At 37.9% G+C, this 24393-nt stretch overlaps 1 protein-coding gene across 1 annotated transcript in view; it reads left to right on the forward strand.

Annotated features, from left to right (window-relative positions):
* Scin (scinderin) overlaps positions 1–24393 on the forward strand; it is a 72988-nt gene that overhangs the window by 38320 nt on the left and 10275 nt on the right. The window contains exons 5-11 of the mRNA XM_047561533.1: positions 8102–8194; positions 10568–10700; positions 11104–11192; positions 11951–12166; positions 14710–14831; positions 19229–19319; positions 23019–23189. Of these exons, the coding sequence (XP_047417489.1) occupies positions 8102–8194; positions 10568–10700; positions 11104–11192; positions 11951–12166; positions 14710–14831; positions 19229–19319; positions 23019–23189 (915 nt within the window). The remainder of the gene's footprint in view (positions 1–8101; positions 8195–10567; positions 10701–11103; positions 11193–11950; positions 12167–14709; positions 14832–19228; positions 19320–23018; positions 23190–24393) is intronic.

A 24393-nucleotide genomic window follows, 5' to 3' on the forward strand; every position in this document is an offset into this window, starting at 1 on the left:
GGCTGAGATATTTGAATAACTTATGAGTTAGCTTTCTATGTTAGAGTGACTTTTAAGTCGACTTTCTTAAATTCAGCTACTCAGTTGTACTAGCCCCATTTCAGGGCTCAGTAGAAACAACTGGCTAGTGACAACTGTGTTGGAAAGTGCAGATACAGACTTTTCATTGCTGCAGAAAGTTCTGTTGAGAGCAGTGCACTCAATGATTGGGTAGCTCACCCTCTTGCAGGCACTTTATCCTTGTATCCAAGCTTGTATATCAAATCACATGCTTTCCTTCCTCAGAAATACCTTTACCTGATTACCAAATTTCTCTTTATTTGCTGTATCACTAAAGGGATAAAATACTTTAGAGACAGGGAAGCACATCACTTGAGAGAGCAGAAAGCAAAGGCTGGGATCTCATGTCCAGATGGGGTGGAGCTGGTGACAGGGGGACACAGCCCTTCCTCAGAAGAGCCTGGGTTTTATATCAATGTGGATCTTCCCTATTATCAAATATTTGTGTTACCCAAGACACAAAATGCCTTGCAGCAAGTAAATATACCATAACAAGGGCTCATTTCATGTTTGCAATTTATTCTATGCTCCATATGCTTGCAATCTACTGATTGTTTTTCAGTTAGGGAAGAAAAATAAGACAGAAATTACTGAGTAGTTAAAATGTTTGCTCTCTTGGAACCTTAGTGTTTACTCTGCTTGTCATGAAAATAGGAGATCCACCCACATGAAAATGATTAAGATAAGAATAGGATACCTCATTTTCCACATGCGGAGCCCCTAAGTTGGAGTTTAGAAGACGCAGGATTTACATCCTTATTGTAGTATTTATGAGATGATCTAAGGGCAAATGCCTAAGTTCTCTCAGCCCTGTTTTCCTAATCTATCAAGCTAGGATCATCATGGTACTTACTGGTCCTACGTCTCTCTCAGAGTTCTCAAGAAGCATCTAAGACCCTCTATGCTCATGGGACTTAGCACCAACTTGCAACATTTTTAAGAACAGTGACCTGGAGTTTTGAATTATATATTGTCCTTCTCTAGGTCACATATTATCTCCCTTTTCGTGATGTACTTCAAATACTTGCTATAAGGTGGACAAACATCTTGACTTATCTTTGTAAGTTAGGGAAAGCTCATGTTGAGAACCACCAAGAGTATAAATTTTGGAATTTCATGTCCAAAATAGGATGGGTGGCTAAAAGGTTAAAAATAAATAAAAACAGATGTCCAGGTTATGAAAACTAGGTTAAAAGGGTACAACAATTTGTTTCTTAACTTCCTGGTCCTTCTTTTTTATTAAAAAAAATGAGTTGTAGATGGACACAATACCTTTATTTTGTTTATTTAGTTTTTTGTGGTGCTGGGGATCAAATGCAGGGCCTCACATGTGCTAGATAAGTGCTCTACTACTGAGTTACAACCCTGGCCCCTTCCTGGTCCTTCTTTATTTAAGAAAAAAAAATTTTTTCACATAGGCCTTGAGTTTTGAAAGAAAGAAAAAAAAAAAAAGCCACCCTGGATCATATAGGAGAAATAAATAAATAAAACAGCCAAGCATAGTCCTAAGGCAGACATGCCAGAAGAACCAAGAGATTCTGAGTCACAGAATGGTGCATCTGAAGCTAGAATTCTTCATTTGCTCTAATTATTTTATATATATTTCTTCTCAATTACTTGGAAATGAACTCTTGCTGGAGACAGAGCGAGTAGCATAAAAGAAGGTTGATTTAGGCAGAGAACAAAATTATATTTCCACAACTTTCTAACTTCCTTAATTTCTTATATTGCTAAACATTTCCATTATTTTACTGCCAAGAAAGAGAATATTCCTTTTTTTCTGTTTACATATATCTATAACAAAATAGCAATGGAAATCTTAGCAACTACTTAGTTCCTAGCTGGAGACTTGAGGACCCTGGACCACTCAGTTTTCATATAACACATATTTCTTTGATCAAATGCCTAGAACATTAGGAATCCATTCATAATAGTTACCATCCTATGAATTGAGTGGCCTGGGAACTCTAAGGTAGATTGTAAGTTAAAATCAAGTAATAGTTACTGCATTTGGAAGTAAGGAGATGCCTATTCGTTTATTCTGATGGGAGGGAAAAAGCAAAATGAAGCAAGAGCTTAGTGTTTTTTGTTTAATAAAAGTTTTTACAATTCTGTTTATTAAGGAAAGAAATATATGTTTATTATTGAAATTCTATGGAACATAGATAACTATAACAGAGAAAAAAAATCACCCCAAGTTCTGAGGAAAAAAAGAAGCAAATTCTTTCTTCTCTTTAGTGTTTTTGTATACATATTGTGTTTTTATGAGAAAGAGTTCATACTGCAGATAATACTTTGCAGTCTAAATTTTTGCTTGAAATATGAACATTTCCTTATTATAAAATAATTTTCATAATATTTTAGTGTCTGTCAAGTTTTCCATCATATGGATGTAGTGTAATTTATTTACTTAATCCCTTGCATGTGGGCATTTAGATGTTTTTCACTTTTACAAATATTATAAACTGTTGTGACAAACAGTCACTGAGTTACTACTTTATATGTTTTTCAGTTTCTTCCTTAGAGCAAACTGCTAGAATAGATTTAACAAGTTGAATAATTGGCATGCTTTTAAGGTTTCTGTTAGCTACTGCTAAATCACTTTCTAGTGTTTTCCTTCTCACTCACTGGAGAGTGCCTGGTAGAATACCAAATCTTTGCCAACACTAGATAGTATCAGTTTTCTCTCCATCATTGACAATGTAAAGAAGTGTTGCTGTTTTATTTTGTATTGTTTGGTAGCTATTTCATGTTTGTCGACTGTTGTTATTTGTTCTTCTAAGGGCTATTTTTCCACACAACACTCTTATACTCTGTCTTGATAAAACACCTTCCCTGTCTCTGACTTTAATGAGCACAACAGAGTGTGGACTAAGAAGACCAGGGAGAAGGCAATAGGGATTATAGAAAGGTGAAAACAAAGCCACATGGAGATGAAGGCAAACACCATAACCATTCCAAACAGAATGTGCACTGCACAGTGTAATTGCTGGTATTGGTCAGTCTGAATGGGAGAACTAAATGTCATCCCTGTACAATCTCTGCCATGAGGCAACTTCTACTTATCTTCAGACACTGAATAATTTAAGTGAAGAAGACCTTCGGAAGGACCTGGCAGAGGAAGCAAGGTGTTTTAGCATCAGGGTTCAAATCCTGTCTGTCACTTATTAGCTGTATGACCCTGAGCAAATTACTTAGCCTGTTATGTCACATGTAAAGGGGGATAGTAAGAGTGCCAACTCAGAGGTTCATGAAGATGATTTGACTTAATAAATGGAAAATACCTACAATAGTATCTGGTGCTTCACAATATATAAGCTTCTGCTAAATAAAACTCAAGAAGTGTCTGTGGCATGGCACATAATGGCACTAAAAGTATTAGCTGAATACATATAATATCCAGTGAAAGATAATAAATATATACATACATTCCAATGTATGTAGTTCATACAAAAGCAATACTCTAGGTAAAAGGGTAGTTTCCAAAAAGTAAATCATGAATCTCATGCAAATATAAAATGACTATAAATATCATGTTTAATTCTTTTGTTAATGAGGGAATCAGTAAGATAGTTCAAAGAAGAATTAAAAGAAAAGATACAGGTATGAACAATAGTGTTGATATTAATTTGCTAGTTGATGTACAGGGCAAACATTACTTTCATCTCTACCAGACAAAATTCCTGTGCATCTCCGTGAACAAAAATTTCATGCCATCCACCTTCTACTGAACTAGGAAATAATTTAAGGGAAAGGTTCAGACTCCTGTAGCATCAGGGCACTGGAAGGGTCCCCTAGACACCATCCAAAGAAAGAATCATTTTGCCCACTTAGAAAACTTGCCCAATTTTCCTTGAGTTAGGGAAGTATGCAGCCAGTTATTCTGAGGGTGAGTGAGGTGGCATTAGAGAAATTTGTGTGGAGACGTTGGCCTCAACACTTCTCAGCTCTGTGAAATTATCATTTCACCTCTGAGCATCAACACCCTTTTCTTTAAGATTGGAATAACTGTGTCTGGCACATGGTAGATCCTATAAAGATGAAATGACATATGTCTAGAGCTCCTGATCCAGTATGTGACTCATTCAACCAACAGTAACTGTTATGGTCTTAATTATAATTACCTGAACCAACCAAGACTAATTGCTCAGTTTTGCTTCTGCTCTATCCAGTCAACCTAGGTAGAAGTTGAATCCAGCATTAGGGAAGGCCCAGGGGAAGGAAAGGGCAAGGCTCCCACAGGGGACACTGAGAGCATCAGCCGATTAGAGAAGGGGACTAGGGAGAGAAGGCTAATAAATAACAGAGGATGGATAACACCCAGCCTTTAGAGGAGCCTTGAGATCCACACAGAGGAGTTTTGGCTCTGTAAAATAAGCACCCAGTTCAGAATCATCTGGAATGCAGATTACTGATCCTCATCCTAGGCATACTAACTTTATAACTGGCAATTGGGAGTCTGTATTTTAAGTTACCCAGAAGTTGCTTGAGTAAATGGAAGTTTAAGAACTACTGTTGCGGATACAAGATATAAATTTTCTAATTTTTAACTTAAAATTGTTTCAAGTTTATTGACGTATATTTGAAAATAAAAATTGGACATATTTAATACGTGATGTTTTCACATGTACATGGTAAAATGATTACCACAGTCAAGTTAATTAATATACCAACTGCCTCACATAGCTACTGCATGTGTGTCAGAGAGAGATTTAAGATGTACTCTCTTGACAAATTTCAAGTATACAATATAGTATTCTTAACTATGGTCACCATGCTGTATGTTAAGTCTCCAGAACTTACTCATCTTATAACTGAAGCTTGGTACCCTTGACCAACATCACGCACTGTCCTTCCCTGCTTCTATGAGTTCAACTGTAGATTCCACATTTTAGGGAGATCATTCAGTATTTTGCTTCTGTGTTTGGCCTGTTTCATGTAGCATGATGTCCTTTAGTTTCATACAGGTGGCAGGATTTGATCTAGAGCCATATTCTTAAAACAGGAGAAATGTGAAGTAAAGGGCCTTCCAGCCAGTGCACAGGTAACTTTTAGAGGTGAGACCGAAGGCAGCAACAAATTGACAGGAGTAACTAACCCATGACAGAAGGGAAAAACCTTCACTAGGGTCTGAAGGAAGAGTTAGACAGGAACCAGTGACTAAGCATTATCATAGCATAATTTAATGACTAAGTGGACAGGAGATTCAAAGTGGAGGAGAGGAAGTATTCAAAACTGAATTTAAGTCCAGGTGGAGCAGAGAATAGAGATGCTTAAACAAATGAATTGAGAATGGCCAGTTTTGAGAAAATGAGTTCAGTTAGGAACATGTTAGATGATAATGACACTTTAAAATGGAAACTTACAGGAAATAATTGAAAGACAAGGGGGCTCCAAGCTTGAATGACAGGCCATGACTACATCAATCAATAAAGTTTTTATGGAACACCCTCAAATTAAAGTTTCTTTGTTTTCTTGCCCTTTCATCTTGTCAATTTTGCATTATTCCACATATAAAGGACTATATGAGAGAAATGCCAATCACACGGCAACCTCAAATGAAACTGTTTTGAATTTAGGCATGATCTTACCTGTAAAGAAAAAGAAAAGTTGTATTGACAGTTTGTTTCAAAGATCAAAATGAATGGCACTGTTGATAAAGTGAACATGTGTAGTTAGTTATTTTGTTCTTTCTAGGCAGGGTGTAAAATCCTTAAGGGTTGGGCAAGATGGCTGGAAACTCATTTATATTCCCCAGTGAGGGGTTCAGTAAATGCACAGTTGTTGAACTAAGTTTTTAAATGATCCTTAGAGATACCTGATAATATAACCATAACCCTTTGCCCTGGAATTAAGCCTGTTTTTCATAATCTCTTTGGTTCAATTCCCTTGGGGTAGTCCTTTGTGAGGCTAATTAAAATACCTGGGAAACATGGGAATTATTGAAAATTAAAAGTTAGGGTGTACTCAAAATCCCAGCCTCAGTTGGCCCCCTGGGAGACTTCCCATTATTAGATGTGTCCTTAACCCCAACTGTTTATTCCAATCTCCTGTGTTGGTTGGAGTAGAATTACAAAGAGTACCTAAGGAGGTGTTTGATAGTTCTTATAAATTATTCTACCAAACTATAAATGTTAATGAAAACAACTTTTGGTTGCAAGTGTTTTACTTTTTGTTAATATCTTACTTTTAGGGAAAAAAACCTCTATTATAGTCATTTAGCATGAAAGAGAATCAAAACATTTTGTTTGTTACTAAGTGAAAAAAGATGTCATGTTCCCAGAGGATAAGTTGGTGTATTTTCAAACTTGAGACTGTACCCATACTTCTGTAAGGATGAGATTTATATACACTTATTACTATTAGATATTCAATGGTGTATATTTTAATGCGATATAGTATATTATAGGGATTATTGAATATGAAATGCATTATGCAAACAATTCATTTTTATTAAATATTTATTGGATCTAAATACCTTCTTTCCACTTCTGAACTTGAGCTTATAGCTGTATTATTTAGAATCACATTATTTAAAAGAAGTTTGTTTTATTTCTGTTCTAAACATTCTATAGTATTTGTTTCAGTTAACTTAATGAATTAGTTAAAATGCTTGGATACATATTTTTGCTATTTTAGTACAAAATTCAAAGCAGATTCAAATATATTTTCCTTTTTATTGGTGCATTGTAATTATGCATAATAGTGGGATTCATTATACCATATGCCTTCATGCACATAACATTCTCATTCCCCAGGACCCTCCTTTTCTCAGCCCTCCTCCCTCCCCAGATCTGCTTCCTCTACTCTACTGATCTTCCATTATTGTTATTGTTATTTTAATTAGTGCATTCTGTATATACATATATATGTGATATATATGATTCATACATATGAATCAGTGTGGTTCATTTGGCATAGCATAACTTGGTACATGTCGTTGCCCCAGACTCTCCCCTCTGCCCTCCCTCTCAATACCCTTCCTCTACTCTGTTGGTTTCCCTTCTATTTTCATGAGATTCCCTTCCTCCCCTTTGAAAATTCCTTGCAACTCTCCTTTATGACTGAGTAAAACTCCATTGTGTATGTATATACCACATTTTCTTCATCCATTTATCTGTTGACAGACACCTAGTCTGGTTCCATAACTCAAATGTATTTTTCTTTTTCTTTTTTGGTGGTGCTGGGAATCGAACCCAGCGTTTTGTGCTTCAAAGGCAAGCACTCTACCAACTGAGCTATATCCCCAACCCTCAAATGTATTTTTTACCAAACACTTTCTTGACTTTTTGATTGAATCATATATACAAAGAATGGATAAATACATTTATTTATTAATATGACAAATACTTGTTGAACTACATTCCTGGCCCAGTGATTAGCATGAAGTGTAAAGCATGATTATGGTCATCATGCATCAAAGCATTATTATGTACTTTTTTCCCTATATTTTAGTAACAATGATATTTTATTCTCAAATAGCAATTTTAACCCAAATCTTTGTAATAATGAATTAATGAAACTTATAGACTATTTCTAGAAGCAGAGCTCACAAAAGAAATTTATTGTAGAGCTGAATTTAAAAACTAATTTTAATTAATTCTTGCTATTTTTTGAAAAATTGGGCACCTATGTTTTCAAATTTCAGATTTTGCTTTCTTGGAGATTCTCATCACCACCCAACAAACTCAGTGTTTGTTTACTTAGTACCATTGGCTGAATTTTTTTAAAAATAATTTTTAGTTGTGGATGGACATAATACCTTTATTTTATTTACTTATATGTGGTTTTGAGGATTGAACCCAGTGCCTCACATGTGCTAAGCAAGTGCTGAGGTACAACCCCAGCCCCCATTGGCTGATTTGACCCATGGGAAAAAAACCTATGGTGTACAAATTGATGAGAAGTATGTGAGCCTGGTAATTTAAATTTCAAGTGTTTTATAATTGATGTCTTTATAAATGTAAAATGACACTATTTTTTTAAACTCTGCATTCTTTAGTGACAGAACTTTATCTTTCATGTTGTTCACTTGTTCCAGGTTTTAGGGGCAAAACCAGAGCTTCCCGATGGAGACAATGATGACGACACCATAGCAGACATAAATAACAGGAGGATGGCCAAGCTCTACATGGTGAGTTCCCTGGGATGCAGATCTGTGATTTCCACTGAGCTGGATGTGGGTGGAGCCTGTAAGGAGGGACCCTGCTGTAGGAAATGACTCTCCTCATTGCCCAGTACATGTGTAGGTCGCACCAATTCTTTGCTCATGTATATTTGTTAAAATTATTATTTTTATTACTTTTGGTATTTTTATTAAAACAGCAAATAAATGAACTTACTGCTGTGACTTAGATAAATTTAGATGTGTTACTGTACAAGTTCATAACAATATATTGTGATATGTTTCACTCAAAAAAAGTTTCCTTTATGGAATACAATATTTTTTAAGCTTTTTCTTGTGAATTCTTGATAAAATCTTCACCTTACTTTAAATGTCCTCTTCAGTCATAGAAAGGCTTTCTTTGTTACAAGAGGATGAAACTCTCAAATCAATCAGCTGGAAGGAATCAGGGTAAAACCAGCCTTCTCCTGGGTACTGACAAGTCTTAGTTCCATGTCAACTTTCTAGCAAAAGGTTGGATACATGCCTGTGGGCAAGACACATCCATTCTGGGTCTTAATTTTCTTATCTGAAGAGGGTGGAATGGGTAGGGAGAGAGAGAGAGAGAGAGAGAGAGAGAGAGAGAGAGAGAGAGAGAGAGAGAGAGAGAGAGAGAGAGAGAGAGATTGATTGAGAGAGAGAGAGAGATTGATTGATTATATTAGATGATTGCTCAGGAACCTTCCGACTACATAATTTTATGGCTGGTGAGGATAATCAAAACACAAGACACACCAGCTAAGTAGCTTGTTTTCCTCCCCTTCCAACTTTCTAAGCAAATGATTCAGAGCAGATCATTATCTTTCTGCAGAATTTAGTAGTTTTTCATCTTTAACAGGAAGGAGCTGTATTTGCTGCTCCATAAGGGACTTTCTAGCTCAGAAATGCTATAGTTTAAATGAAGAACGAGTTATTAACTTGTGTAACATAAACTTGCTTTTAACAATGAGGAAGTGGATTCTTTTCTTCCTAGATGGCAAAGGAAAATATGATCATTTGCTGCTCAATACTGATAACTTTAGCATGAGCTATACAGAAATTATTATCTAAATAGTCTGTAGTTTCATTACTATCTCTAAAAAATTTGTAAGCCTCAGAAATATCATTTATTTCACATCATCAATCAAAACCATACCCCTTTGAACAACATTTTGGATTATAGTAATATTTTTAAAAAGGCAAATGTTAATTCTGAACCATAGCTCCCTCTACTGGAACTATAACACATTACACACATCTGAAATACAAAATCTATTCGAACATAACTTGGGGTTGCTAAAAAAGACACTGAAGTAGAATCACCTGGGGTGCTTTTTTTGTGGTGTTGGGGATTGAACCCAGGCCCTTGTGCAAGCAAGGCAAGCATTCTACCAACTAAGCTATACTCCAGCGCCACCTGAGGTGCTTTTTAAAAATGCATAATTCAAACTCTACCCTGGTGCTGCAAAACTCCACCACTGACTTAGGGAGGGCCCTGGAACCTGCATATTTAACAAGTGTTCAGGTGGTTATGGCCAACAAGCTAACTTTGGTGCATTCTGATCCAAACATGGATATCACTTTTGATTTTGTAGAACCACCTGCAAATTTAAAATAGTCCTACTTCCAAATATGACAGAAGTTGTTTACTTTGATAATTTTGACAGAATATAGTAAAATTGCAGCACCTACACTGAACAGTCTGTATGCATGAACTAAAGTCCATCAAGGCCTTCTTTGCACAACACCTGCCACATAATAGGCACTCAGTAACTGGTCTGAGTGAATATTATGCTTCAGCTTTTTGTGTGTGTATGCAGTGAATGTAAGATCATTATCTACTTGAAACACTTGCTCTAAAATTGAAAAGAAATGATTATGTAAAGTTCATTACATGATGCTTAGTACATATAAGAATCCCAATAAACCTTAGCTGTTGCTATTATCACTATTATTTTCTAATGTTTAAACTAGTATCAGAGCTTAATGCTTTAATAGTATTCCTTTCCACCCCACAAAGAACTTCAAAAAACACAAAAAAAGAAGGCTTTGTCTCTTTGTCATGGTTAATGTATTAAGACATAATGTATATACCATAAAGTTCACACTTTAAAAAAAATATTTTTAGTTGCAGGTGGACGCAGCACCTTTATTTTATTTTCATGTGGTGCTGAGGATTGAACCCAGGGCCTCATGCATGATAGGCTAGTGTTCTACCACTGAGCTACAACCTCAGCTCAAGTTCACACTGTTAAAGTGGATAGTTAAGTTTTATTACATTAACAGAGTTGTGTAACCATCACCTTCATGTAATTTTAGAATATTAGTATCTGCCCAAAATGGAGCTCCTGGTCTTTGTATTAGGTTTCAGATGCAAGTGGATCCATGAAGGTGACTAAGGTGGCTGAAGAGAACCCCTTCTCCATGGCCATGCTGCTTTCTGAAGAATGCTTCATTTTAGACTATGGTGCTGCAAAGCAAATTTTCGTATGGAAAGGTAAAAGATGCCATTGACTTTGTTGCTGCGTCTCAGATGTATAGCTATTTCCTTGAAAGGAGAAATAAAACATCTTTTTGATTTTTTAAAGAAAGTCTGCCTTTTGAGAAATGATCTGTAAATATCTCACCTACAATGTAACTCTATTCCTCCTACTAGCATTATTTAGCAGGGATTATGGAATTAAAGCAGTTGGACAGCATAAAAAGAATCTCTTTACAAATAGTCTATAACTGTATTATTAAATGTTTTTAATGTACTAAATTTAAAATTAAAATTTTTTGCCATTCTGGCATTGCTATAGTTAAATTAAATTATATTTGTTTTTGTTACACAAGTATTTCTTCATGGTGTCATATTCTTCCTCTCTGAAATTTTCTCTTTAATTTCCCTTGTATTTTAGGTAAAGATGCTAATCCCCAGGAGAGGAATGCTGCAATGAAGACAGCTGAAGAATTTCTAGAGCAAATGAATTATTCCACCAATACCCAAGTATGTGTGAAGATGAATTGACTGGGAAAAAATGTAAACATGGGAGTTATAACATCTAAACAGAACTTGCAGAAGAATTTGCTAGAATGTAATATGTGTGTATGGTGTCTTTCTCCACTTGAGCGTGTGCACTCTTGTGCCTTACACACCTAGTACTGATCTGTGTGGTAGCTAGGATTCTGCAGTTGGTGCAGGTCAGGGCTACATGAGGAGGAAAGCACATTCACTTGCTTCACAGCCTTTAATTCAGGATAATCAAGTGCAGTAAATTTAACTAAGAGCACTTATCATTTGTCCCTTAGAGTAGGTTGTACAGAACAGGGCTAATACCCAGGTAGTATTCATCTTCATCAAAATCAGCTGAGATACTGGCTGGTTACTCTTTTCCTTTCTGAATCTCTCAGCCTCAACTACTGTCTTCATTTTTATGTTATGACACATGTAACATGATGAGATAATTTCTTCCAGGTTATAGCTCTCTGAACCTAACATAGATGGTCAAACTTATTAGACTACAGTGATAACATATGAGAGAGGTTGATTCTTATTTCAAACATTAAAATTCAGTGCCAATTACTTTAATTTTGAGAAAAAGCAGGCTTGAATATTTTGGCTTCACAGACTACTAAATTTACATCTGTAATCACAGAAACCAGGACAGTAGTTTGATTTCTTTAGGTCTTACTCTATTACTAATGTTTTTCCATAATCTCATATTTTCTTATCTAATACTGTGGTGTCACTATTTTAAATTTCAGATTCAGGTTCTTCCAGAAGGGGGTGAAACACCAATCTTCAAACAGTTCTTTAAGGACTGGAAAGATAAAGATCAGAGTGATGGCTTTGGGAAAGTATATGTCACAGAGAAAGTGGCTCGAATAAAACAGGTTCCATTTGATGCCTCAAAATTACACAGCTCTCCGCAGATGGCAGCTCAGCACAACATGGTGGATGATGGTTCTGGCAAAGTGGAGGTATTTATATACCTGTTTCTGTTTTTTGTTTTTTTTTCTTTTTTTTATTGAACCCATTTATGCCAGTATGTGTGGGACTATAGCTTTATAATATAATATCTATAATATGATATATATAATAGATGTAACATAATATAGGGAACTACAAACATTTTAAGATGTGAATTTTACATAGCAATAAAGATAGTCCAAGATGGTACACTAAATCATGGTAGTTAAAACTGGAAGAGATACTGTCTCATCTTCACTGCCCATTTTACATATGTGTGTGTTGAGACCCTGAGAAGTTAGGTGGTTTGTGCAAGTTCACCTCATTACCATCTTAGAGACCTGGCCCAGAACACAGACTTCTTGCTTCCTGATCCGGAACAGCTTTGTCTCCCAGAAAGCCCACTTCCGAGGTTGTGCAGTGAGGGCTTGTTGCTTTGAGTGTAGTGACTACCCTCACTCCCACCCCCTCACACACGAGGCATTTATAGATGAGATTGGGTGTGTTCAGGGTGGTTTGACTATAGACTGGAGGCATTTATAAAAGCAAATTGAGCACTCAAGTGTTCTAAAACCAGATAATTGAGTATTCAAAATGAGTTTGTTGATCGTTCCATTTTAGATTTTAAAAATTGCTGAAAATCTCTTCACATTCAATCCACTCTTTAGTTGTCTAAATGAACTGGATGATGTCACTCCCTTCTAAAATATTTTCATAGTTTTTCTCAGTCTGCCTGAAAATACCCCTCATCAGTTGGGCCTGTGAGGCCTTCAGGAATTGGACCCTTGCTCCCTTCTCTCTCCACCCTTCAGTGCCTGGGAATCTGACTCTTCCCCTTGCATCTGGCAGCATTCCCACTCTTCCCTCCCTCTGCTAACCTCCCACTCTCCTTGGCAGCTCCAGCCTGTCATTTGCTGTGGGTCTTCTGAGAAGCCTCCTCTCAACCTTTCTCAGTGTTCAACTTGTGATATTGTTCACAGAATTTATCACATAAGTATCACAGAGTTGTTCATTGACTTACAGATTTTCCCTTGACCTCTCAGCAGTTCCTTGAGAACAGGAGTTAAACATTTTACCTCTCCACTAATCTTAGAGCTTAACCCCAGTACTGGGACAAAACTGTGTAGTCAAGAAATGTAAGGAATAATCTTCCTTCTTTTCAAAGGCATAAAATGAGAATCTAAGCTGCACAAACCCATGACGGAGGAGGTCATGTATCCCTCATGGTCTTCTGCGTCTAGAACTCTCTCCTGCTTAGACATCCTTTCTGGTACTTAGCCTAGCTGGCATGATCACAGGGCCCTTGACCAACTGTATCCTTGATGCAGTCTCCATCTCAGACCACAGCATCTCTGAGATGCCCTCCTGTGCCACCTCAGGGTTGCTGAAATCCAGTGACTGTCTGGGTTTCTGGGTTTCGTGGGTGATACTGCTGCTTTTCCTCCACTCTCTTCCCACCAGACACATGGGAAGGCTTCTCTTTGAAAGCACTGCTTTTTTCCTTTCCACTTGCTCATCTCCATATTTCAAAGCCTGGTGCTGTCCGGCTCCTTCCCCGGACCTAGGCAGGAGGATGTGTATGTGAGCGCGCCTGTGTGTACATGCAGTGCCCGGCAGTCCTATTGGTAACTCCTTGGTGTTTTCTACAACTCTCATCTCTCCTACTTGGTATCTTTAATCTGTGATGAAGATAAGGAGGTTCTGCCTACTTTTATCCCCTGTTGGATCTTTTCGGTTTTATGCCTATGTGGTGCCTTTTAAAAATGGAATTCATATTACTGGCATCTGTCTCTATGTGTTCAGGCTGCTATAGCAGAAATAGCATAGCCTGGGCGCTTAAACAGCAAACATTTATTTCTCACAGTTTGGGAGGCTGTGAAATTGAAAGTTAAGGTTTTGATGGATTTGGTGTTTTGTTGGGGTTTGCTTCATAGACAACTGTCTTTTCACTGTGTCTTTGCATGGTGGAAAAGGAGTTAGAAGTCTCTGGTGTCCCTTTTATATGGGCACTGATCACATTCATGAAAGATTCACCCTCATGATCTAATGACATTAGGGGTTAGGTTTCAATGTGAATCTTGTTGATTCATTGAAAGAATATTAGCATTTGGTCCCAGTCTATCAACTTTTATCTAAGAAAATAGCTGTCTCATATCTTAATGCACAGAGAAGAAGAAGAAAAATATTTCACAACTGATGAAAAATATTCACTATAAAGTTAAGGGATAAATTTCTGAGCTGAGTATTATTTGGTACTTTACTAGAGTGTCATGCTATTTTCACTAATTGATGAAATAATAATTATTTATTAATCAACAGTCTCAGAACTGAATTAAATACTGTGGAGGAAACAAAAGAAATAGAAGTGCTTAAAAAGTCAACAAATTGTTGATTTGATCATTCTTTTCCCCTTTGCTTGATTTGTAAACTAGTTATGAAAATAATTTAAAAGTTATTTAATAATAGGCCTAAACTAAAAGTAAGTTAAAGCCTATGAAAAGCATTATTAGATCAAGAAAATTTGAATAATGTATGTCTATTCCATTTCTTTCAGATTTGGCGTGTAGAAAACAATGGTAGGGTTCAAATTGACCCAAACTCCTATGGTCAATTCTATGGTGGTGACTGCTACATTATCCTCTACACTTATCACAGAGGACAGATTATCTACACGTGGTAAGTTTACTCTCTCACAAGAGCTCAAGTTCCACAGGGGCCAGATTTTGCTCCGAAGTATTAAATTTCATGCAGTACAGTGTAGAGTATTCCTGTAGTTACCCCAGAGAGATTTGTGTAGCATGCATATTGTATCTTTTTGAACGTGCTTCTTACTGGTATCTGCTGTCCACAAGCAGTAGGGGTTAGATCAAAGTCATCTTCTCTAGTCTAGGAAAAAAAGTTTTGTTATCCTAAATAGTGGTGTTCTATTATGGGTTATGTGGTTCAATATTTCATTTTATATGCAGGCTAGTACTAGAGTGGCTAGTGTTGTATACCATGTCTTCTTATTGTTAAAATTGACAGACATCCATCCTGATTGGAGCTACAAAACTGCACAGAGGCAGACTTGGGGATGGCCACCTGGGGAGGGGGTGGATAAGTTGTGATTGAATCAAACATTCCAGAGACCTCAAAGTAATGCATCCCTATTCTTTGTCTCCATCAAAGTCATAAGAGTGACGGAGAAAAGATGCCAGTGTGGTCCCATCGTCAAGGTTTTGCATAGTGATTTGAGTGAATTGAAGCTGGGGTTTACTTACTTAGTCAGAGGTCCTGCTCAAGGGGGAAGGGACAAATGTCCAACCAAGTAACTTACATGCCTACCCTATGCCAGGTGATTTTAAAGCATAGGGATTCTGAAAAAAATCCTATAAAATATGAAGTTCCTTCTCTTTTTATTAAGTAAAATCAGGTAAAAAATAGAACATTGCTGAGAAGACTGGAAGAAAACTAATTCTCCAGAAAGATCATAAAGCTGGGACATGTGGGTGGAGAGTATAGGACCCTACCTTGACTTTACAGGTAGTGGCAGTCTCTAAGGCTTGTCAGGTCTCTATGGGTAACGAGCCTCACACCAGATGACACAGTCACATCTGTCCCCATGGTCTGACCATTCATGCTGCTCGGTGCCTCAAGTACAATCAAGTTCAGGAGATGGGATGATACTGACGACGGGTAGTCTGGCAACCAGAAGCATTGCTAGAGCTTAGAAGTGTGGACTTTGAGGTGTCATCTTTGACTCACTAGAGCAGATTCTGTGAAAATACTCTAGCAAGTCAAAGGTGGGGCCTCAAAGTCTACAAGTGATTTGTATATGATAGGAACTGCTTTGGCAGTGGTTCTAAACACAAGGCAGAATGCTGGTATAATCTGGACAATTTTCACAAATCTCAATGCCTTCACCCCACATGAAATAAATGAATCTCAGGTGGTGGGACTCCTGAGATTCTAATGTACACAATTATTAATGAGAACCACTAACTCCCCTGTCACTCCATATCCTGCCCAAGATGAATGTATATGGTTAAGAGCTAAATAAGTCATCTTACTAGCAACCATTGTTTGAGTAGCATGTTTGTTTAGCAAGGTACTAGTTATTTCCATATATTGTCTCTTTTACTGAAAAAAAAAAAAAAAAAGCTAGTGGAGTTAGATAGGTTTGCTTAGTAACTTCACCCACAAGCACAACTGTTGTAACCGGCAAAACAATGTTTCAAACCTTGATCCTTAGGTTTCTCCCACTCTGTCTCTGAGTATAGCTGTCCCCATGGAGTTATGTCCTTTCTTTGCAATTTCCTCTTCTAAAATTTAATTCAGAAGTGTTTGTGCAAAGCACAATATTTATAGGGATAAATCAATCGTTCCTGGTTAACTAATTTTTCTTTCATTTTGTTTCATGATTTTTCTTGTAATTCTCTTTCTCACTTTCTTTCTCTGTTTTTGTGGGGGAAGGGTACAAAACCCTGGGTTGCTTTATCACTGAACTATTTATTCCCCCAGCCCCTTTTATTTTTTATTTTGAGACAGGCTTTTGCTAAGTTGCTTAGGGCCTTGCTAAGTAGCTGAGGCTGGCCTTGAACTTGCAATCCTCCTGCCTCAGCCTCCAAGCCGTTAATTTTCTTTTAAGTATAAAAAATATATTTCATTGTGGCACTTAGATCAAAAAAAGAAGACCAAACAAGCAATTCAAGAGAATAATTTCAGAAAATAACAATTTACAATCCATATAAATACCTCTGTGGCATAACTAAAACAGACTAAATGGGGTCACAGATTTTAAATGTAGTAGTTATTGTATCATTTGAAAGTGCTTATTGTGCACTTCATGTGCAAGAGATTGGGCTAGTTGTAGGAGATACAGTGATGGAAAAGAGCAAAAAATGATCTTTGTGCTGAGGAGCTTACACTTAATGAGAAGCAGATGCTTGACAGACATTTTTAATGTAATGTAAAGGATTTTAAGAAAAGACAAAGCTGAGTGATCTTTGGGGAATTATAGTCAGACATCTCAATTCACTCCAGAGGATTGGTGAAGAGCTTCTAAAAGTGACAGCTAAGTGTGAGCAGAAGTAGAGCCAGATAGACAAGAGAAGAGGGAAGTTGTTCCAAGAAATGCAGGGAAAAGTATAATCTAATCTACTAGTGAAGACATCTAGAGAGCAAAGGCTAAAACTAGAGAAATTAGAAGGAGCCAATTTGTGAATGACTTTGTAAATCATGCTATGGAGGATAAAGTGTGTTTTCAGGGAATTGGGAGTCACTCAAAGAGTTTGCACAGGGAAATGACATGATTGGTTTTCCCTTTATAGAAATTATTCTGGTTGACATCTAAGGAAAGGATTGATAGGGGAAGACTAGAGGCAAGAAGGCCACTGGGAATTTATTAGACTTGTACAGCTGAATAATAATGAAGACTGAATTCAGGGATGGAAAGAATGAGACAAATATGCAAACTGTTAAGAAGTTGGCCTCAGCAATCATCAAGAGTACAAATGATAATAAATGTTGGAGATGATATGGAGAAAAATGGACATTTTACACTGTTGGTGGGATTGTAAATTAGTACAACCACTATGGAAATCAGTATGGAGGTTCCTCAAAAGACTAGGCAAGGAGCCACCATATGACCCAGTATACCACTCCTCCATGTTTATCCTAAATAATTAAAGTCATCATACTACAGTGATATGCATACCCATGTATATACCATTATGTTAAGTGAAATAAATCAAACTCAGAAGGTTAGAGGTTGTGTGTTTTCTCTTTTATGTGGAAGCCAGAGAGGAAAAGGAAAAGATAGATGTGGGCGGATCTCATGGAAATCAAAGGGAGATCAGTAGAGGAAGGGGACCAAGGGGCGGGAGGAGAGGAGGGAGGGTGAAAGTGCTGGGGAGTGATACTGGTCAAATTATATTGTTACATTGTGTGCATGTATAAATATGTAACAACAAATCCCATTAGTATGAACAACTATAAAGCACCCAGTGGCTTGAGAGGCTGAGGCAAGGGGATCATGAGTTCAAAGCCAGCCTCAGCAAAAGAGAGGCGCTAAGCAACTCACTGAGTCCCTGTGTCTAAATAAAATACAAAATAAGATTGTGGATGTGGCTCAGTGGTCGAGTGCCTGTGAGTTCAATCCCTGGTACCACCCCGCCACACACACACACACAAAAGAAAAAGAAAATAAGTAGTTCTCTTAAAGACTGATTTTCAATTAAACAACTTTTGAGCTTATGTGGTAATTTTGATACAGGGATATAATACACTAAGTCCAGGAAGCAGAATTAAAGGGTAAAAGACTGGAATTAAATCAACTTTTAAATACACAAATTTGTAGATTTTCTTTCTTTCTTTCTTTTTCTTGAACATAGAAAGCAAAATTAGAAACCAAGAGCAACTGTATTATATTGTGATTATAATGAAATACTTGACCTTCTGGGTCATAGGTCCATAAAAAAAAGTTGGTATGAATCTGTGTGTATGGGAACATGGAGTTTTGGCAAGAACAGGAAGAGGAATTCTAGATAAGTAGCGGAGTACTTGTTAAGGTCTCAAAAAATTTGGTGGTATTTTTCAGGTTAGCTGGTTGAAATCCTCAAAGGGAAAAAAAATGAGTAAACTGAAGACAAAAATTAGGTGATATTGTCTATTAGTTGGTTGAATTTTTGCCCTCTAGAATAAAAAATAAAATGTAAAGCAGTTATTTTAATGAAAGCAGGAAGTGAAGACTTGGGAAGCTACAGATGTGAATAAGAAATAGCACATATCACATCCAGGCAGTGGGCCATCACCTCACAGCTGTTACATGCTTCTGGTGGCTCACAGGTGCCTTTAAAGCGAGAATAAAAACTGTCTACATATATAGTTCTAGAAAACACACAGAACAACTCAGGGCTTGGTGTTAATACTTTCAAACTCATAATAATTTTCACAGCTCAAGTCATTAATTCAGTTGGTTTCTTGCTCTTTCATAATAAAGTGTCTTCTTGAAATGCGTACATAAGAAGGTTGTAAAACTTAAATACAAGTATAATTTAATGATCATTTAATGTATTTTGCTTTCATTCCTCTAGGCAAGGAGCAAATGCCACGAGAGATGAGCTGACAACATCTGCCTTCCTGACAGTCCAGTTGGATCGGTCCCTCGGAGGACAGGCTGTGCAGGTTGGGATGACTTTTATTCTCAAAGTCCACACAGGTTCAGGTTTGGCTAGCTCAATTTCGAGGTACACTTCCCCTCCCATGTTAGGATGGGAATATGACATTTTCTTAATATTAACTTCCTTTTACGTTTGAATTTAAATGTCTCTCCCCTCCTACCATAGGAGTTCTCTCATATTCTGAAACAGAGGGAGCAAACAAAAGCAAAATAAAGACAATACAAAACTATTAACTGATTTAAGAGTCCAAAAGAACATTGGATCATACCATATGTCAGTGGCAGTGACTTGACATTGAAACTGTTGTGCCTGGGTTGTCACTTCCTGCTGTTGTTTAACAGTTTAGATAGAATGATGTCCCTGGCACATGCACATCCCAACCCTGAGAACCTGCGGATACGTCGTGTTACAAGACAAAGGAGACTTGAGATTGGAGATGACATTACAGATGCTCATCAGTTGACCTAAAAATAGGGAGGTTATCTGGGGCTAATGGGGGTGAAGTGGGCAGAGTAGTCACCAGGGTTCTTAAGAGTGAAATAGGGAGACTGGCAGATTTACAGGGATGGTGCAGCATGAGGAAGACTCAACGGCAGTTGCTAGCTTTGACCATGGAAGGGGGCCCCTGTGGGCAACCTCTAGAAGCTGGAAAAGGCAAAGAAATGGATTCACACTTCTGGCCTCCAGAAAGTAGCATAGCTCTGTGATAGCTAGACTAGATTCTCCCAGATTTTAGCCCAAGAGTAAATTAGCCTATAACTTTTTTCAGACTTCTGACCTCCAGAACGGTAAGATAATAAATGTGTTAATGGCAATTGGTTACAGAAGCAATAGGAAATGAATAGAGCAGTGTAGAACAATCCTGGGTGAATAGTTCTAGTGAATAGGCTAAAAAGAGGAGCAATATTTAACACACTCTCAAATCACAAACATGCCTAACTTATGTTTAACAAAGGCAAACTGAAATCAAACTTGAAAGAGAGCAGTGATCCTTATTTTTCTCTATTAGATACTAGAATTTTGACTGAACCAAAGTCCAACACTTGAAAGTGAAGGGAAAGTGCAAGAGAGGGGGAAGAGGTGGACAGAAATGGAAGGGGAGAGAAAAAAAGGGATGGGGAGGGAGGAGAGAGAGAGAGAGAGAGAAAGTGAGTCATGGAGGAAGAAATAAGAGGTTAAGGGGAGAAGGGAAAGGGAAAAGGGAAGGTTGGTGTGAGGGAGAAGTGGATTCTTTATTTTGAACAGAAAAAAATAATTTGTTGAGAATGACTGAACCCAAATTCAAAATGACCGTGCCACATAAGTCCAAATGTGTTAGTCTGTGTAGAGAGAGAGACCGAGATGGAAAGAAGCGGGTAGGAAGAGGTAAAGTTTGGCTTTTTATTATTATAAAAGTTTGTCACTGTCTCATTCTTGATTTCCTCGCCATTTCTAAGAGGCTGTTTCCAACTTGGTTCAACCTTCTTTCCTCTTTTCTCAAGCTCCATTGATCCTCTTATGCTTGTGGTAAAGGATCTGCTACTTGTTTCAGGACCCTTAGTAACCATGGGAAATTCTTTGGTATTTGCCTATTTAATTCCTTATTCTGAAACTGAAATCCCACTTCAGGGGGCCCTGTTTCGCTCCAGAGTGCTCCAACATGTCTGTCTATGCTCTTGTCAAACCTGGCAGTAGCACTTGTTTGTCCCTTGTCCCCACAGCTAGCTTGAGATCGGTCTTTCTCCCCTTCCCTCTCTTTTGGTCCTGTTCCCTTCCTGCCTCTTTATAGCTGGAGCTGCTCACTGCCAGCCCGAGTGTTTTCTCTGGCCAGTTTTTGGGGAGGTGTCTGCTCCCATCTTCAGGGAAAAGTATCTTCCAAACTGGGCTTCAAACTGACAGTGGGTGCCAACAACATTTCTGATACAGCTTCACAAAGCATTCCCTTTACTGGGCTGTGTCTGTTTAACTTCCTCATGCTTCATGTCGAGCGAGCTAAGATTTCTGTGTATACAAGAGATAAGTTTTGTTTTCAGATCTTTATAACACGTGATTGTTTCTTTAAATGCAATAGTCAGGTATGTCAGATACTTTGGAGCATAAAATCTAAGAGAAGGCTGCCCTTGGTGTTTTAGCTGCTTTCTTTCCCACTTGGTACTTGTTAGCTGATTTAGAAAGCAAGTTAGATCTCCATTTAAAAGTGCATGTTAAGTGTTTTTCTAAAAAATTAACTTGCTAATTGTTATTAACAAGGTGATTGAATTCATTTGCATTCAGATCTTGCTTCCCTATGAAGTATTATTTTCATTTTTGAATAAATTACTTCTGGCTAAGAACTGATCTATGCCATTTAGTTGATCTTTAAAGCACTCCTTGCCAAATTATTCAAAAACATATTTGCAGATATGCATAATGCCTCACATGTTCCATATTTCATACTAGATTCCGTGACATACCTAATTAATGAATTTCCCTGAGTTTAAACGAATCCTAAATTGACAACAAAATGGTAATTTTTAGTTTTATCACTAGATGGCAGTAGTTTAATAATGTTTAAAAAACTGAAGTCCTGGGTTGCTAAATAAACATTCCTTTGTAGAGCATATTAATAATATTTAAAATAAATTTAATCTGCCTATCTTTCTCTTATTCTCCTTTCACAGTAAAGCAATTTCAACATCTGTTGGAAATTGATGTTTTCTCATGGTTTATATGAAATGCTAAGCAAACAGTTTTAAGTATGCCCTCCTTCCCGTCTCAAGATCTGCGACTGTGACTGAAGAAATAGTTTTATAATGAGTTGCACACTTATTTGAATATCTACCAGTTGAGATGTGTTCGTGAAGTCCATTATTTTCAGTGTTTCTTAGAGATTCCCATTCACCTGGCCTCTAGGAAAAGACCAGGGGAGGCAAGATGGTTCCCTTTTAACACAGGAAGAACAAATGAACAAGTAGCGAACTAAGCCAGTATTCAAGCTCTTTATGTTAAAAAAAAAAAAAAAAGCATTGATGGTTTATTTGAGAAATTAAATCCATTGGGATAGGTGAAATCAAGCAAATGATTTACCATTTGTTTTCTTCAATTTCCTTATCCTTGAAAAGTCCTTATATATAAAAAAAATATAGTGGTTTATATTGAGCATATCTATTTTTGGCATTTCTATAGGTAAGTAAATAGTATATGCTCAGTTTATTTTTTTGCCAGTTTTTAGGGTTTCATCTCACACCTGTGGGGTTGTAGAAATAGTATGACTTTCTGTCATTCCTATTTTTTGAAGCATTTGAACATACATCTCAACCTTCTGAATCAGATACAAAACCCAAGTGAGTCCAGTACATCCATAAGTATCTGTAAAATGCTGGTGCTCTTGGAAGAAGAGTGATTTTCATTTAAGGTCACAGATATTGGCACTCTGTTGTTTTTGCCTTCTCTCTTTTGGAGTCATAGACAAACAAACTCCATCTTCATGCTTTCTGAAAGCAGAAGGTGTTTCAGGGACATGGCGTCTGAGGAGACAGAGCATTGCTAGGTGAACCTGGAAGCCCTACTGGGCTGTCAGGAGCCTGTACCTAATCAACCATTGTTCCTCCTGCTCCTGACTTTTGTGGGTTTTTTTGGTTGTTGTAGTTGTTGTTCTCACAATAGAAAAATAAGAACACATTTAGAAATGCACCCTTCTTTCATCGTACTTTGTATTATATTTCTTTCATGCCCCCTCTTCTAGGTCCGCGTCTCCCAAGGCAAAGAGCCTGCTCACCTGCTGAGTTTGTTCAAAGACAAACCACTCATTATTTACAAGAATGGAACATCAAAGAAAGAAGGGCAGGCACCTGCCCCCCCTACACGCCTCTTTCAAGTCCGGAGAAACCTGGCATCTATCACCAGAATTGTGGAGGTAATGTCACACATTCAGCAAAATATACCGTGATTATGTACTTCTCAATGCACCTGAGCCATCTGCAGGTATTACCCTTTCTACAACTGGCAAGTAAACTTCCTTCATTTCTATAATGAATCCACTGTTCACAATTAAAAAAAAAAAAAAAAAAAAAAAACTCTTACAAGCAGGAGGGTTGAATAAAAAGTTAAGCTCCAGATACCAGGCTTCTGACATTTTCAACTGCACTAAAGCCAAACAAATGAATTTTGAGAATATTATAACAAATCAAGCCGTCAAAGGCAGTAGGCAGCCTGAGCCCCAACTTGAAAGGTCTGAGGCAGGTTGTGGTGATGGTTGGGTGAGTGACCACACTGGGAGAGGGAAGGCCCTTGTTTGTACAAGTGTAACAAGTGTGGGAAGCAGAGTTGGCCACATTGGACCAATCCTGCCACGCCTCACATCTCACTTACCTCAGTCACGAAATCCAAGTCTCCCAAACACCCCTAAACTGCCCTGCGTACCTGCAGACCCGGTGCCGTGGAGCTGTCTCCCAGCCCTTCCCTCTGCCATTCAGCTGAGCCCTTAAAACCTGGTCAGTCTTACGTCGCTCCACCTGCCACATCTCTGAGCCTCCCCTACCTTCACCTTCTTGCTCTATGGTGGTCCTCTGAGGACATCGATTCCCAGACCCCTCTTTCAAATGGAACTTGTTTCTTCCCAGTGCCCACTTACCAGGGATGGGGCTGGACAGGGTCCTGTCCTTGCTCACTCTTGCCTCTTTGCCTTCTTTCCTTTCTATCAGCCTCTCCCGCCCTGCCCTCTTGTGCTGTCATCTGCGGGGCCGCCAGCCCTTTCCTCTTATTTTCTATCCTTCACTCTGGTTTCTCTCTTCCAACACTCTTTTCTTTGACTCCTTTTCCTTTCACACTTGCATGGTCCTGTACTAAATCCTGCCACTGACAATAACTGTGGCTCCTCAGAAGTCTGTTTCAGCCATCTGATCTCTGACAACCATCTCCTGTTCTTTGATTCTTTACCCTGAGATGCACATTCTAGCCAATCTCCCATTCTGTAGCCAAATCCATGAACCCTCTTCATCCTTCACCTCCTCCTCCTCCTTCTCTTTCTCTAGATCTCTGGCACCCCCTGCTCTCTGCTGATAACTTTGGTTCAGAGTTCACAGAGACCATAAATAACATCATAAATGAATCACCTTATC

Source organism: Sciurus carolinensis, chromosome 8, assembly GCF_902686445.1.
Source record: "Sciurus carolinensis chromosome 8, mSciCar1.2, whole genome shotgun sequence".
Classification (NCBI taxonomy): Eukaryota; Metazoa; Chordata; class Mammalia; order Rodentia; family Sciuridae; genus Sciurus; species Sciurus carolinensis.